Source organism: Trachypithecus francoisi, unplaced genomic scaffold, assembly GCF_009764315.1.
Source record: "Trachypithecus francoisi isolate TF-2019V2 unplaced genomic scaffold, Tfra_2.0 Lachesis_group3, whole genome shotgun sequence".
NCBI lineage: Eukaryota > Metazoa > Chordata > Mammalia > Primates > Cercopithecidae > Trachypithecus > Trachypithecus francoisi.
In genome coordinates, this window is record NW_022681468.1 from 125,950,334 (window position 1) to 125,964,155 (window position 13,822).

General features: G+C 39.7%; 1 protein-coding gene across 7 annotated transcripts in view; it reads left to right on the forward strand.

Annotated features, from left to right (window-relative positions):
- The window catches only part of HERC1 (HECT and RLD domain containing E3 ubiquitin protein ligase family member 1), a 231,466-nt gene that overhangs the window by 144,895 nt on the left and 72,749 nt on the right, over positions 1–13,822 (forward strand). For 6 of the 7 annotated variants that reach the window (XM_033189823.1, XM_033189828.1, XM_033189825.1 and 3 more), the window contains exons 27-34: positions 2,633–2,848; positions 4,076–4,196; positions 4,422–4,659; positions 4,814–5,007; positions 6,386–6,541; positions 8,308–8,414; positions 9,249–9,359; positions 12,425–12,601. In XM_033189823.1, coding sequence (XP_033045714.1) covers positions 2,633–2,848; positions 4,076–4,196; positions 4,422–4,659; positions 4,814–5,007; positions 6,386–6,541; positions 8,308–8,414; positions 9,249–9,359; positions 12,425–12,601 — 1,320 coding nt within the window. The remainder of the gene's footprint in view (positions 1–2,632; positions 2,849–4,075; positions 4,197–4,421; positions 4,660–4,813; positions 5,008–6,385; positions 6,542–8,307; positions 8,415–9,248; positions 9,360–12,424; positions 12,602–13,822) is intronic. The other variant, XM_033189824.1, reaches the window with a different exon arrangement.

Below are 13,822 nucleotides of genomic sequence, written 5' to 3' on the forward strand. Positions count from 1 at the left end.
GAAAACCTTTCCTTTTCTTCTATTTCTTGCCTTCACCTTTCCTCTATCTGAGCTTTTAAACATAACTTTTTTTTTTTTTTTGAGACGGAGTCTGGCTGTATCGCCCAGGCTGGAGTGCAGTGGCACGATCTCGGCTCACTGCAAGCTCCGCCTCCCGGGTTCATGCCATTCTCCCGCCTCAGCCTCCGAGTAGCTGGGACTACAGGCGCCCGCCACCACGCCCGGCTAATTTTTTGTATTTTTAGTAGAGAAGGGGTTTCACCATGTTAGCCAAGATGGTCTCCATCTCCTGACCTCGTGATCCGCCCGCCTCGGCCTCCCAAAGTGCTGGGATTACAGGCTTGAGCCACCGCGCCCGGCCTAAACATAACTTTCTTAACTAGAACAGCACATTATTTTGTTTGAACTAGACAAAAGTGCATTTTAAAATTGTCGTCTCTCAGAACAGTATACTCAGAAGTCTTCACATGTCTCCTAGAAACTAGGGTGAGACTGGTTGATGACAATAGGGGTCATCAGAGCTGTTTTTTTTTTTCTTTTTTTTGGAGATGGAGTTTAGCTCTTGTTGCCCAGGCTGTAGTGCAATGGCGAGATCTTGGCTCTCTGGAACCTCTGCCTCCCGGGTTCAAGCGATTCTCTTACCTCAGCCTCCCGAGTAGCAGAGATTATAGGTGTGTGCTACCATGCTTGGCTAATTTTTTTGTATTATTAGTAGAGATGGAGTTTCACCACGATGACCAGACTGGTCTCGATCTCCTGACCTCAGGTGATCCACTTGCCTTGGCCTCCCAAATAGGCCTCCTGAGCCACCGCTCCTGGCCCTGAGCCTTCATTTTTGACCCATTTGTCTCAGTTTAAATTAGACATCTGCTTCAGATTAGAACCTCACAGAAATAATTGCTGCAATCAAGACCCACTAATGAATGCTAAAATGAGTGAGCAAAACTTGAAAGAGACATAAGATGTTTGCATAGCCTTAAGGTATCTCCCCCCAAATATTTATTAATTATTGTGATTTTAACATGTCCACAATTCTTTCATAGTTCTCCCTGCAGGAAGTGGAGATTAATTCTTCGCTCCTTGAAGGTGGGCTGGACTTAGTGGCTTGCTTCTGACAAATAGACTATGGGAAGGAGATAAAATTGTAACTTTACATTGCAGAAACCTGACAGGTATCGCCTTAACTAAATTATTAAGATTGGCTGGGCACAATGGCTTACGCCTGTAATCCCAGCACTTTGGGAGGCTGAGGTGGGTGGATCACCTGAGGTCAGGAGTTTGAGACCAGCCTGGTCAACATAGTGAAACCCTGTCTCTACTAAAAATACAAAAATTAGCTGGGTATGGTGGCAGACACTTGTAATCCCAGCTACTTGGGAGGCTGAGGTGGGAAAATCACTTGAACCCAGGAGGCAGAGGTTGCCGTGAGCCGAGATCATGCCACTGCACTCCAGCCTGGACAACAAGAGTGAAACTCCATCTCAAAAAAAAAAAAAAAAAAAAAAAATCAAGATTAGCATCACCAGTATTGGTGATGGGTACATGTTGAAATCATGTACCCTTGATATAGTGTGATGAGAACACTTTATGTGGTATTCTTCCCCCAAATCCATAATTCCAGTGTAATCATGAGAAAAAAAATCAGACAACCCAAAATTTAGGGACATCTATAAAATACCTGAACAGCTCTTCCATAGTGTCAAGGTCGTGAAAAATAAGGAAAGACAGAATCTGTCACAGGGTAGGAGAGACTGAAAAGTCATGGCAACTAAATGCAATGCAGTATATAGGATTAGATCCTGGAACAGGAAATGAACATTATGGAAAAACTAAAATCAAAACAAAGTATTTTAACTAATACTATTTTACTTTAGGTTTAGTTAATAGTATTATACCAATGTTAATGTCTTAGTTTTCATAAATGTACAATGGTTATGTAAGATGTTAACATTTGGGGAAGCTAAAGGAAGAGTGTACAAGAACTCTCTGTACCATCTTTATAACTTCTCTGTGTATTTAAAATTATCTCAAAATAATGTTTTAGAAGAAGAAGGATAAGCTGATCAGCTGCAGTGATGGGGAGTGTCTTCCTAGGGAAAATAGGGGTAGAAGTTCAAGAAAACCACAGAGAAATACTTCAGAAGTATTTCTCATTCCTAGGCTGAAGAGTATTCATTCTATGTAAGCTTAATAAAGAAAGCAATAGCAGTGCTACCTTATAGTTTTGAAACCTTCACGTACATCTCCTTATGAGCTTCACAGAAGCTGTGTGAATAGATTAGATAAGGTATTATTAGTCTTATTTTATATATGAGGAAACAAATTCAGTAAGTTAAGAGACTTTCTCAAGGCCACACAGTAAGATAAAAGAGTCTGTCCCTGAAACCATGTCTCCTACATCCAAAGCTACTACTTTTCCTATTGTACTCTAACCTTTTTTATTCTGAAGTATGTTTATAGAATTTTTAGAAATATCTTCATAAAAAGTAATAATAAAATAAATGTGTGTCATAGAATAGATTCATATGAAATGTCAGAATTTTCTAAGTGTTAAAAATACTGTCTTTGGCATCCAGAGTTTCTTTGTGTCTGAGTTCAGTGAAGAACTCTAAAATATGTTTTTTTCCTCAAGCTTCGTTTAGAGGCACTTCATCAGATCCTCGTTCTATTGTCTGGGATGGAAGAAAAAGGTAGCATCTCACTGGCAGGAAGCAGGTTGAGTTCGGGCTTCCAGTCATCCACACTACTCACGTCTGTGAGGCTCCAGTTCCTAGCAGGGTGTTTTGGTTTAGGCACTGTTGGACACACAGGATCCAAGGGAGAGAGTGGCCGATTGCATCACTATCAGGTAGGTGACACCTTGCAGTATATACAGATTTTAACTGTCATTTTACAAAGCCACTTTAATAATGTGAAGCTTTTTGGTATTTATAATTCAGTTTAAAAATACAAAGACTTAAAATTTTTTAAGATAGCTCATTGGTTTCATTTCCTAAATATTGCGGTTGAGATTAGGTGAGCCATGGTACTATTGTACTATTGTAGATTATTTGCTGGCTCAGTTTTATTATCCAGTTTGGATGGGAATAGATCCAAATTAGGATAGGGATTGGAGTTTGGGAGGATGGGTTTCAAGAGCTTACGTTTTAGATTTGATCATTTACCTAGTTTGTGTGATTCCTTTGATAACTTAGGGAAAAAAAGTGTTATCTTTATGTCTTTCATATTTAGGCAGGAAAAACTGCTTTGTGAGGATATAGAAAGATTATACAGACTCGGCTGGGTGCAGTGGCTCACACCTGTAATCCTAGCACTTTGGGAGGCTGAAGTGGTCGGATCACCTGAGGTCAGGAGTTCAGGACCAGCCTGGCCAACATGGTGAAACCTCGTCTCTACTAAAAATGCAAAAAATTAGCTGGGCGTGGTGGCAGGTGCCTGTAATCTGAGCTACTCGGGAGGCTGAGGCAGGGAGAATTGCTTGAACCCGCGAGGTGGAGGTTGCAGTGAGCTGAGATCGCGTCACTACACTCCAGCCTGGGCAACAGAGCGAGACTCCATCTCCAAAAAAAAAAAAGGATTATGCAGACTCAAGAATTATCAAGCATTTAAAATTAAATTTGGAGGCTGGGCATGGTGGCTCACACCTGTAATCCCAACCCTTTGGGAGGCCGAGGCTGTTGGATTGCTTGAGCTCAGGAGTTTAAGACCAGCCTGGACAATATGGCTAAACCCTGTCTCTACAGAAAATACAAAAAATTAGCCGAGTGTGGTGGTATGTGCCTGTAGTCCCAGCTACTTGGGAGGCTGAGATGGGAGGATTGCTTGAGCCTGGGAGGTGGAAGTTGCAGTGAGCCAGAATTGCACCACTGCACCCCAGCATGGGTGATACAGTGAGACCCTGCCTCAAAAAAGAAAAAAAAAAATTATTATAAACTTTTATATAGTGAAATATAGTAAATAATTAAATACCATCATAAGGCTCTAGCATAGACTAGAAATAAAATGTTATTACTTCTTTTTGCAAGCAGGTATTATTGTTGCTAATAGAAAAAGTAAATCTTTATGTGTAATTCAGGATGGGATCAGAGCAGCTAAAAGAAATATTCAGATTGAAATCCAGGTAGCTGTGCATAAAATTTATCAACAGTTGTCTGCTACCCTGGAAAGAGCCCTGCAAGCAAACAAGCATCACATTGGTAAGTAAACTGTCCATGCAAATACGCAGTATAGGTTACATTTTACCCTGAGGTTATGGTACTAGTTACATTCTATGTTTTGTGTTTAACATTAGTAGATAAACTTATAGGTAAAGAATAAATAATTAAAAATAGTGTTTCATGTTATTAATATTTTAGAAAATGATTCATTTTAATATTTTGTTTACTGAAAGGAAAATTCTTAACTGTCTCTTTGTCTTTTAGAAGCCCAGCAACGTCTCCTTCTGGTTACAGTTTTTGCCCTAAGTGTTCATTATCAACCAGTAGATGTTTCTTTGGCAATTTCCACTGGTCTGCTAAACGTATTGTCACAGTTGTGTGGCACAGACACCATGCTAGGACAGCCCCTGCAGTTGTTGCCAAAGACGGGTGTTTCCCAGCTCAGCACAGCTTTGAAAGTGGCCAGTACAAGGTTGCTCCAGATTCTAGCCATCACTACTGGGTAAGTATGGTAGATGTCTTTGTAGAACTGTATGAGGCCTGGTCTTCCTCCATTTTAGAATCCCCCCTTTCCCTCTATTCTGCTTTATGTGTTTAAGCACTATGTTTGCCCTTCTGTGTTTTTGCCACTTATTTTTTTCTTTTATTTCACATAGGACCTATGCGGATAAACTGAGTCCCAAAGTAGTTCAATCCTTGTTGGATCTACTCTGTAGTCAGTTGAAGAATTTATTGTCCCAAACTGGTGTACTTCATATGGCCTCTTTTGGAGAAGGGGAGCAAGAAGAGGGTGAAGAAGAAGAAAAAAAAGTTGACTCCAGTGGAGAAACTGAGAAGAAAGATTTCAGAGGTAATGTAAGCCTCTTTTTCTGTCTTTACTTATAAGCATTTATTAAATCCCCATTGTGTGCATATGATTAGAATGTAGAGTTACTCTTCCTTATGAACTATGATGGGAGTTTTATTTGTTTATTTACAAATGCCTTTTCTCTTCACATATATGTGGTTTAGGTGAGCTTCTGACCAAACATCCTCTCCTTAGAGTCTGTTACTCCTGATGTGGTGACCATACTGCCCATTCTCTAGGTTCAGCCTTTCCTTGGCTGTCTGGGCTCTGAGACCTAGATTTTAGATGACTGATTTTCCCCAGGTTGTATTTTGCCTAGGGGGAAACTCAGATATTTTCTTACTGTTTGTTCCTGACAAGCCATCTCTAACCTAAGTCCTGACCTAAATTTTCCCCCAGGCCAGGCGCACTGGCTCATACCCGTAATTCCAACATTTTGGGAGGCCGAGGCGGGTGGATTGCTTGAGCCCAGGAGTTCAAGATCAGCCTGGGCAACATAGTGGAACCCCATCTCTACTACTAAAAAAAAAAAAAAAATTAGCCTGGCATGGTGACCCATGCCTGTAGTGCCAGCTACTCAGGAGGCTAAAGCACGGGAATCGCTTGAACCCAGAAGGTGGAGGTTGCAGTGAGCCGATAGCACACCACTGCACTTTAGCCTGGATGACAGAGCGGGAACCTGTCTCAAAAAAAAAAAAAAAAAAAATTCCCCCAGCACCAAGGCTTTTGATATCTGTTTGTTTTCTGGGTTTTTTTTTTTTTTTTTTTTTGGAGACAGTCTCACCCTGTCACCCAGGCTGGAGTGCAGTGGCGTGATCTGTGCTCACTGCCGCCTCTGCCTCCCGGATTCAAGCGATTGTCCTGCCTCAGCCACCCGAGTGGCTGGGGCTGCAAGCATGTGCCACCACACCCAGCTAATTTTTGTATTTTTATTAGAGACGGGGTTTTGCTATATTGGCCAGGCTGGTCTTGAACTCCTGACCTCAAGTGATCCGTCGGCCTCGACCTCCCAAAGTGTTGGGATTACAGTTGTGAGCCATTGCGACTGGCCTGATACTTGGGAACTGGATTATAATTAGGAGGAGCTCGACTTCTTCCTAGGCTGTTCTGTTCTCTAGTCACCAATAATTCTTTATTTTACTTAGTCATCATAATCATAACATATTCATTTTCATTCTACAGAGATATAAAAGATGTTTCAGGTTTAGGCTTTATTTTCTGACCTTTCTCCATTCTGTTCTTTAAGTTTTCAGAATTCAGTAGCTGACAATCTAAGATTTTGAATTAGATTTGTGCTTACTGTGGTTTCAATGTAAATTATGTGATACAAGACTTTCTTGTTGGCTTTTGGTTGTAACTTAAACTTGTCTCTTCACTGTAGCTGCTCTTAGGAAACAACACGCAGCCGAACTCCATCTAGGGGATTTTTTAGTTTTTCTTCGCAGAGTTGTATCTTCAAAAGCGATTCAGTCAAAAATGGCTTCCCCAAAGTGGACAGAAGTGCTTCTAAATATAGCGTCTCAGAAATGTTCTTCAGGTATATGTCCTTTGCCTTTGTCTTAGAGTGTTTGTAGATATTACTTGTATTTTATTAAGATAATGCCAGACTTTAGCAACACTCTATGAGTAACCTTGATTTGAAGACTTTTCTTTCTTATTTTCTGTGTACCTATTTGATCAAAAGAAAACTCTAATTTCAGAAGTAAAAATTGGTAGAAAATAAATAATGTAGCTCTGGAGAAGATCATGGAATTTATCTAGAGAACTTCATCCTCTTTGTTCAGATTACAAAACTAAGAGTAAGCAGAGAACATCCTGTTTAATATGATATTTTAGCACAGATTTTGACCTTGCTTCTTGGATTATCAGGATGCAGATCTGAATTTGTACAGTCTCTCTTAACATGTTGTGGTTTCTTTTGCCTTGATTGTGACTTTTGATTGTTTGATATTTATCACAATTCTATACAATAAGCTTAATCCCTGGTCCTTACCCTAAAAGGTCTGTTTACATAGATTACATTCAGTCCTTTCTTGTTCTCTTTTGCTAAAATTGTGGTAAAATGTACATAACATAAAATTTACCATTTTAATCATTTAAATGTACAATTTAGTGACATTAAGCTTACTCACAATATTACACAACAATCACTGCCATCCATTTCCAGAACTTTTCATAATCTCTAGTCTGTTTTAAGTATGCCAAAACATAACGTAAATCTTCTATGGCACATGGTATTTTGTATGTTTACATGCTCAATATACTTTTTTTCTTAATTAGTATAACTTACAACTGCTCCTTTTTTTTCCTTTAATAAGGTAAGGCTTATATTAGATTTTAAGAGGATAAAGAAAAAACATATTCATTTATTTTCAACTGATCTTATTACAGTTATATGTATTTTTAATTACATATTTATGTATCAATATCCTATTATCTACCTTGGATTACTTCATTTATTTATTTATTTTTTATTATTTTGAGACAGAGGCTCTCTGTGTCGCCCAGGCTGGTGTGCAGTGGTGTGATCTCAACTCACTGCAACCTCTCATTTCTGGGCTCAAGTGATCCTCCCGCCTCAGCCTCCCAAGTATACTGCTGGGATCACAGGCGTACACCACCACTCCCAGCTAATTTTTGTATTTTTAGTAAAGACAGGGTTTCACCATGTTGGCCAGGCTGGTCTTGGACTCCTGGCCTTAAGTGATCTGCCCGCTTCAGCCTCCCAGAGTGCTGGGATTACAGGCATAGGTCACCATGCCTGGCCCTTGGCTTACTTTAGAAAAGTACAGTCTCTTTACTGCCTGTTAACCCTAACAATCCCTGTGAGACAGTCAGTGCATGGACGGGGATAGGCAATGAGAGGGAATAATAATCATGAGCTTTGGAGATTAACAGACCTGTTTAAAACTCTGCCTCTATGAGCTTAGGTGGCTTTGGTCAAGTTACATAACTTTTCTGAGCCTCATTTTTCTCAGTAGTAAAATGGGGCTATAGTTCAGTTTGTGAAGATTAATAGAATATATGTGTGTGAAAAGGGTAGCATAGCATAGTATCTGGCACAGATACTTTTTTACAATGCTTTTTCCATTATGTATACAGAAAAACTGAGACATAACCATGAATATATTCATACACATTCATGGGTACAGGATGGATCCAGAATTCTTGTGATGATAGTTTGAAATCAAGTTTGTTCCACCCATAAATGTTTAGCAGCCTCAGGAATTTTTTTCCCAGAAGTTCATTTTAACTTTGAATTTAAGTCACATTGATAATAAGAAAATGTCTTTTCCCCTCAAGGTATTCCTCTGGTTGGTAACTTAAGAACAAGGCTCCTTGCACTTCATGTCCTTGAAGCTGTGCTGCCAGCTTGTGAATCTGGTGTAGAAGATGATCAAATGGCCCAGGTTTTTATTTTTAAAGTTATTAGAAGATGTTTTCCGTATTTGCAAAATGATTCACCCAAATCTGTACTTAACAGTCTCTTCAGTTGTAAATGTGTCTTTTATTCAATAGCATAACATTTACTTTTAGGACTGCTTTCTTTATTATTTCACCCCCAAGGAGAGAGTAAAAAATAAGTTATGGGGTGTGAGAAGTAGAGGGATAGAGAATACTCTGCAAGGTCAGAAGGAAAGAAAAATCTGGAATTTCTTACTAGGTTTGGACCTCTATAGGAAGAAATATGTGAGAGTGTTTGTCCTAACCAGAGGTCTAAATAGTAAGGCAAAATGGGACCCAGTTTCTAATGAGTTAATATTTCTTTTTTTTTTTGAGATGGAGTCTCGCTCTATCGCCCAGCCTGGAGTGGGTGCAGTGGCACGATCTCAGCTCACTGCAGCCTCCGCCTCCTGAGTTCAAGTGATTCTCCTGCCTCAGCCTCCAAGTAGCTGGGACTACAGGCACATGCTACCATGCCAGGCTAATTTTTGTATTTTTAGTAGAGACGGGATTTCACCATGTTGGCCTGGCTGGTCTCAAACTCGCGACCTCAGGCGATCCACCCGCCTCAGCCTCCCAAAGTGCTTGGGATTACAGGTGTGAGTCACCGTGCCTGGCCTCTAATGGGTTACTACTTCTGAAAAGTGGTATTTAACTTATAACCACTAAAAGTAGCTGTTGAACACTGGTATAATCAAACTTCACCTGTGACTTAATATTATGGTTAACATGATACAGCTTTTCTAAAAATACTTAAAGTACTTTTTACAAATTTTATCCTTTTTTCTTCAATAAAACAGATTGTTGAGCGCTTATTTTCCCTTCTATCCGATTGTATGTGGGAGACACCCATTGCTCAGGCCAAACATGCTATTCAGATAAAGGAAAAAGAACAAGAAATAAAACTACAGGTAATTGGTTTTTCCTAAAAGGTGTTTCTTAACAGCATAAGTGAATATTCTGTCACTTGTCTCTGAATGCCTGTTCCTCTAAGGCACCTTGTTCTATCATTTATTCCATCTCCTCTCTCAGCATTCTGTCTCCCTCTCCACTGATTCCCTCCCCTCAGCTTATAACCATGCTTCACTCATTTCTCCTCTCCTGAATCACATTTTTATCTGTGAAGCCTTCTCTGTCTTCTCCCTTGTCCTGCACTACTAAGCTTCTTAGAAGAGTAATCTGCATGTTTCAGTCACTTTGTTTCAGTCACTTTCTGCTTCTTGTTTCTTCAACCCGACCATTTATCTTCTATCAAAATGCAAAATTAAACGACAAAGATAAGTGTTTGTTGCTAAATATAGTGTATCCTGTTTTTTCCACTTCTTACTTTACTTCTGGAAACTTTAGCCTTCTGTTATTTTCAAAACGCTTTCTCCTGGATCGTCTTATATTCTCTGCCAATCCTGATTCCTTTTGAAAGCAACTCTTTTTTGGTGCCACTTTTACCTTACCTTCATCCCAAAATGTTGGTGTTCCACAGAGTTTGATCCTTAGCTTTTCCAGCAGTATCATCCATACCCAAAGCAGGGGACCAATCAAAGCATGTTGATGCTTTGATTTATGGTTTTAAAAGATCACTCTGCAATGTCTTCCAAACTTAAATGCTAGCCTGGATGTCTCCCCCTCAAACCCTTCCCCCACCCCCCCTTTTTTTGTCGCATTTCTGATTGAAAGCACCACCATTCACCTAGTTTCCCAAACCCAAATTCCTGGGAATTTTAGATTATCCTGATGTCCCCATGCATGTAGTCACTAGCCTCCATTGATTTATAGCTTGTGAATCCATCTCTCCATTTAACTTAATTTCTATCTTGGTTTTCATGATTCCACACTTTTCCTGGTTCTCCTTCTGCTTTGATAGAATGAGCTGTTCTCATTTTCCTTTGTAAGTTCTTCTTCTTCTATTCAATCTAAGTGTAGGATTAATCCCCATTCCTTCTCAAAGAAACCTTATTTAGACTCATATGGCCATTTCTTATTCAGACTCGTTAATCCCCATTTCTTCTCAAAGAAATGTTATTCAGACTCATTTAAAACTTGATTCCCAAGTTTTAAATTCAAGTTCTGGCATTTCTCCTGAATTCTAGACTTATATCCCCATCTTCTACTAGTCTTATCACTTAAATGTCTAATAGGCATCTCATACTCAGTATGTCAAAAATGGAGCCCTTAGTTTAATCACATTCTGTTTCTTCCCCCAGGCTTTCCCAGCCTGCTAGTGAGTTACTCAAGTGAAAAACCTAGGAGTCATCTTGATTCCTCACCCCCATTTCTCCATCCATACAATCGCTAGATTCTGTTCGCTTGTCTTTAAAATGTAACTTGAATTTGCCTACCTCCTCATCTCTTCTGTCGTCACTCGATTCCAAGCCATTATCATCTCTGGCCTGAACTATGCAGTAACCTCCTAACTGTTCTCTCTGCTTACATTGTTATGCCTTAAAGTCCATTCTCTGCACAGGGTCCAGAATGAACTTTTAAAATTGTAAATCAGAGCATGGTGGTCCCCTGCTTAAAATACTCCAATTTTCTCATCATTCTTGGGATAAAATCTAGGGTTCCTTATCCTCTCCCCTTTGCTCACTATAGTCTAAGCAACTTGCCTTCTTCTTCTTATATTTCTTGAATACAGTAATCCTGCTCATTCCTTAGGGCTTTAAACTGGCTATTACCTCTAGATATGTTTCTTAGAAATTTCTTGTCATTCAGGTCTCAATTATCTCATCTTCACAGAGTCCTTCCCTAATCAATCTAGAGAGTTGCCACACACTCTTTGTCATGTCACCTGCTTTAATTTCAACATATCACTTAATCTTTGTATTATCTTATTTATTTTTTTTTTCTCTCTCTCTTCCAAAATAAGTTCTATGAGAGCAGAGACCTAATACCCTACTGAATATGGAGGACCTGATAGGATACCTGGCAGAGAATAGATGCTTAATAAATGCACATTGAATGAATGAATTCAGGCCCTCACAATTTTTTTTTTTTTTTTTTTTGAGACAGAGTCTTGCTCTGTCACCCAGGCTGGAGTGCAGTGGCACGATCTCGGCTCACTGCAACCTCTGCCTTCTGGGTTCAAGTGATTCTTCTGTCTCAGCCTCCTGAGTAGCTAGGATTACAGGTACCCACCACCATACCTGACTAATTTTTGTATATTTAGTAGGACAGGGTTTCACCTTATTGGCCAGACTGATCTCAAACTCCTGACCTTGTGCTCTTCCCACTTTGGCCTCTCAAAGTGCTGGGATTACAGGCGTGAGCCACCACACCCGGCCTCCTTACTATTTCTTACCTGAACTTGCAGCTGATTAGTCAGTCTCTCTGCCTTCATCCTATATACCCTTGGTAAAATGATGTTTATAAAGCACAGATGTGATCAGAGATCTGCTGTATACATCATTCTGTGTGGGCTTCCCTAATGTCAGTAGAGTAAAATTCAAACAATAGGACACACAAGGTTTTCCATGATTTGATTTCTTCTCTCTCTGGACTTGTTTTCTGCCAGTTTCATCTTCCAGTCTTTACATACTGCTTGTCTTTAAATCACTGAACTCTGTTGCACCTCTCTGCCTTGGCACGTGCTGTACACACTGCCTCTTAAAATGCCTCTCTCCTTTGACAAGCTGCTTACTGCCTTATCATTCAGGACTCAACTTAGAAGTCACCTCCTTTTGAACATTACCTTGTCCTTCTCAAGCATGGTTAGACACACTTTTATGTTTCTACTATACCTATTATGTAATTTTGGTTTTTCTCCCACTGTAATACTAGCATTATGTATTTGTCTTCTGTCCACTAATGACCGGAAGAGATCATGCTCTATTTATCATTGTGTTCCTGTAGGCCTGCACAGTAACTGATTCATAGTAGATACATAATAAATATTTGTGGAATAAAACCAAGGAGCCTCAGAATGTATCTTACCTGAGATGTGGGTTACTCCAAAATACTGACCCAGCTTCTTTTCTGGTAGAAGCAGGGCGAGTTGGAAGAAGAAGATGAGAATCTTCCTATCCAAGAAGTATCCTTTGACCCAGAGAAAGCTCAGTGTTGCCTAGTGGAGAGCGGACAGATTTTAACTCATGGCAGTGGAGGGAAAGGATATGGATTGGCATCTACAGGAGTAACTTCTGGGTGCTATCAGTGGAAGGTATGTAGAAAATCTAAGTAGTTTTTAGCATTTTGTCTTTTAGTCCTTTTTTCCCCCAGATTCTTATAATAAATGTGTAGAAAGACTGAAAAAAAAATCATGATATGTAAATGTTCTATTATTATGTAAGATAATATAAATGGAAACCAAGTGAAGGATATACAGGAACTCTGTGCTATTTTCGTAACCCTTATAATTCTAAAGTTATCTCAAAAATTTTTTTAATGGATGTTTAAAATCATGCTATAGCCCTCCCATAAGGAGTCACACAGAAAACATTTTCCTCTAGCAATGAAAATGAAGCAACGTGTGTGATGTTTTTGTCTAGGAAAGCCCATTAGAGATTCAGTGCCCACAGGTTTTATAGGGAACTGTTCATATTGGTACCCTCTGCCTGACATGTACTAAAATTTTAGATTCCCAGAAGGAAAGCTAGTATTTAGCATAAACCATATTGTTCGTACAATCTAGATACAATAAGCCAGCCTATATCAGTTGGGTAAAATTTTTATCAGTATAGGGGACTGTTTACCAGTCAAGTTCTCCCATGCCAGCCAAGGGCCAACATTGCAAGCAGGCATTTCTAAGGATAGTAGTCTGTGTTGTGTTAACTCCTCCTTTTGCACAGTCTACTCCTTTATCTCTTGGGCATGGTGTATATACAGTAAAACTATCAATAGGACCCCATGCAGCGGGATAAGATAGACCAGTAATATTCACTTCACTTGTGCATTTTGGGGGTCCTAGACTTAGCCAGTTACAACAGATCTCATTAACCAACAGGTCTATCTGAAAAAGCCATGTGGCTTCATTCTTAAGCTTTTGTCTTAACTTTTAAAATGTAGATTAGGCATCATTTTAGCACAGGACAACTCTGGCCAGTCCGGGACTGAGGTATTATCATGATAAGGTGCACACACAAGAAATATAATCCCTTAGGGCATATGTGTTGCCCTTGGAAACAAAGAGTTTATAATTATTAGGGCATCTCTAATCAGAACATATAATAGGCAGCACAGGTTAACATGACACCAATGTCACCTGCCCCCATGGGGCCTTCCACTCTGTGCTCCCAGTTCAGTGTGAATAATTGAGTCTTGGTTTCAGAGGGACCGTCTGAAAGCAGTCGGTTTTAAAGGATTTTGTTTTCTGTGCCATCATTCCTATCTCAAGAGTGTGGATGACATCTCGAGGTGTTCTGTGGAAATTGCAGGAACTGGA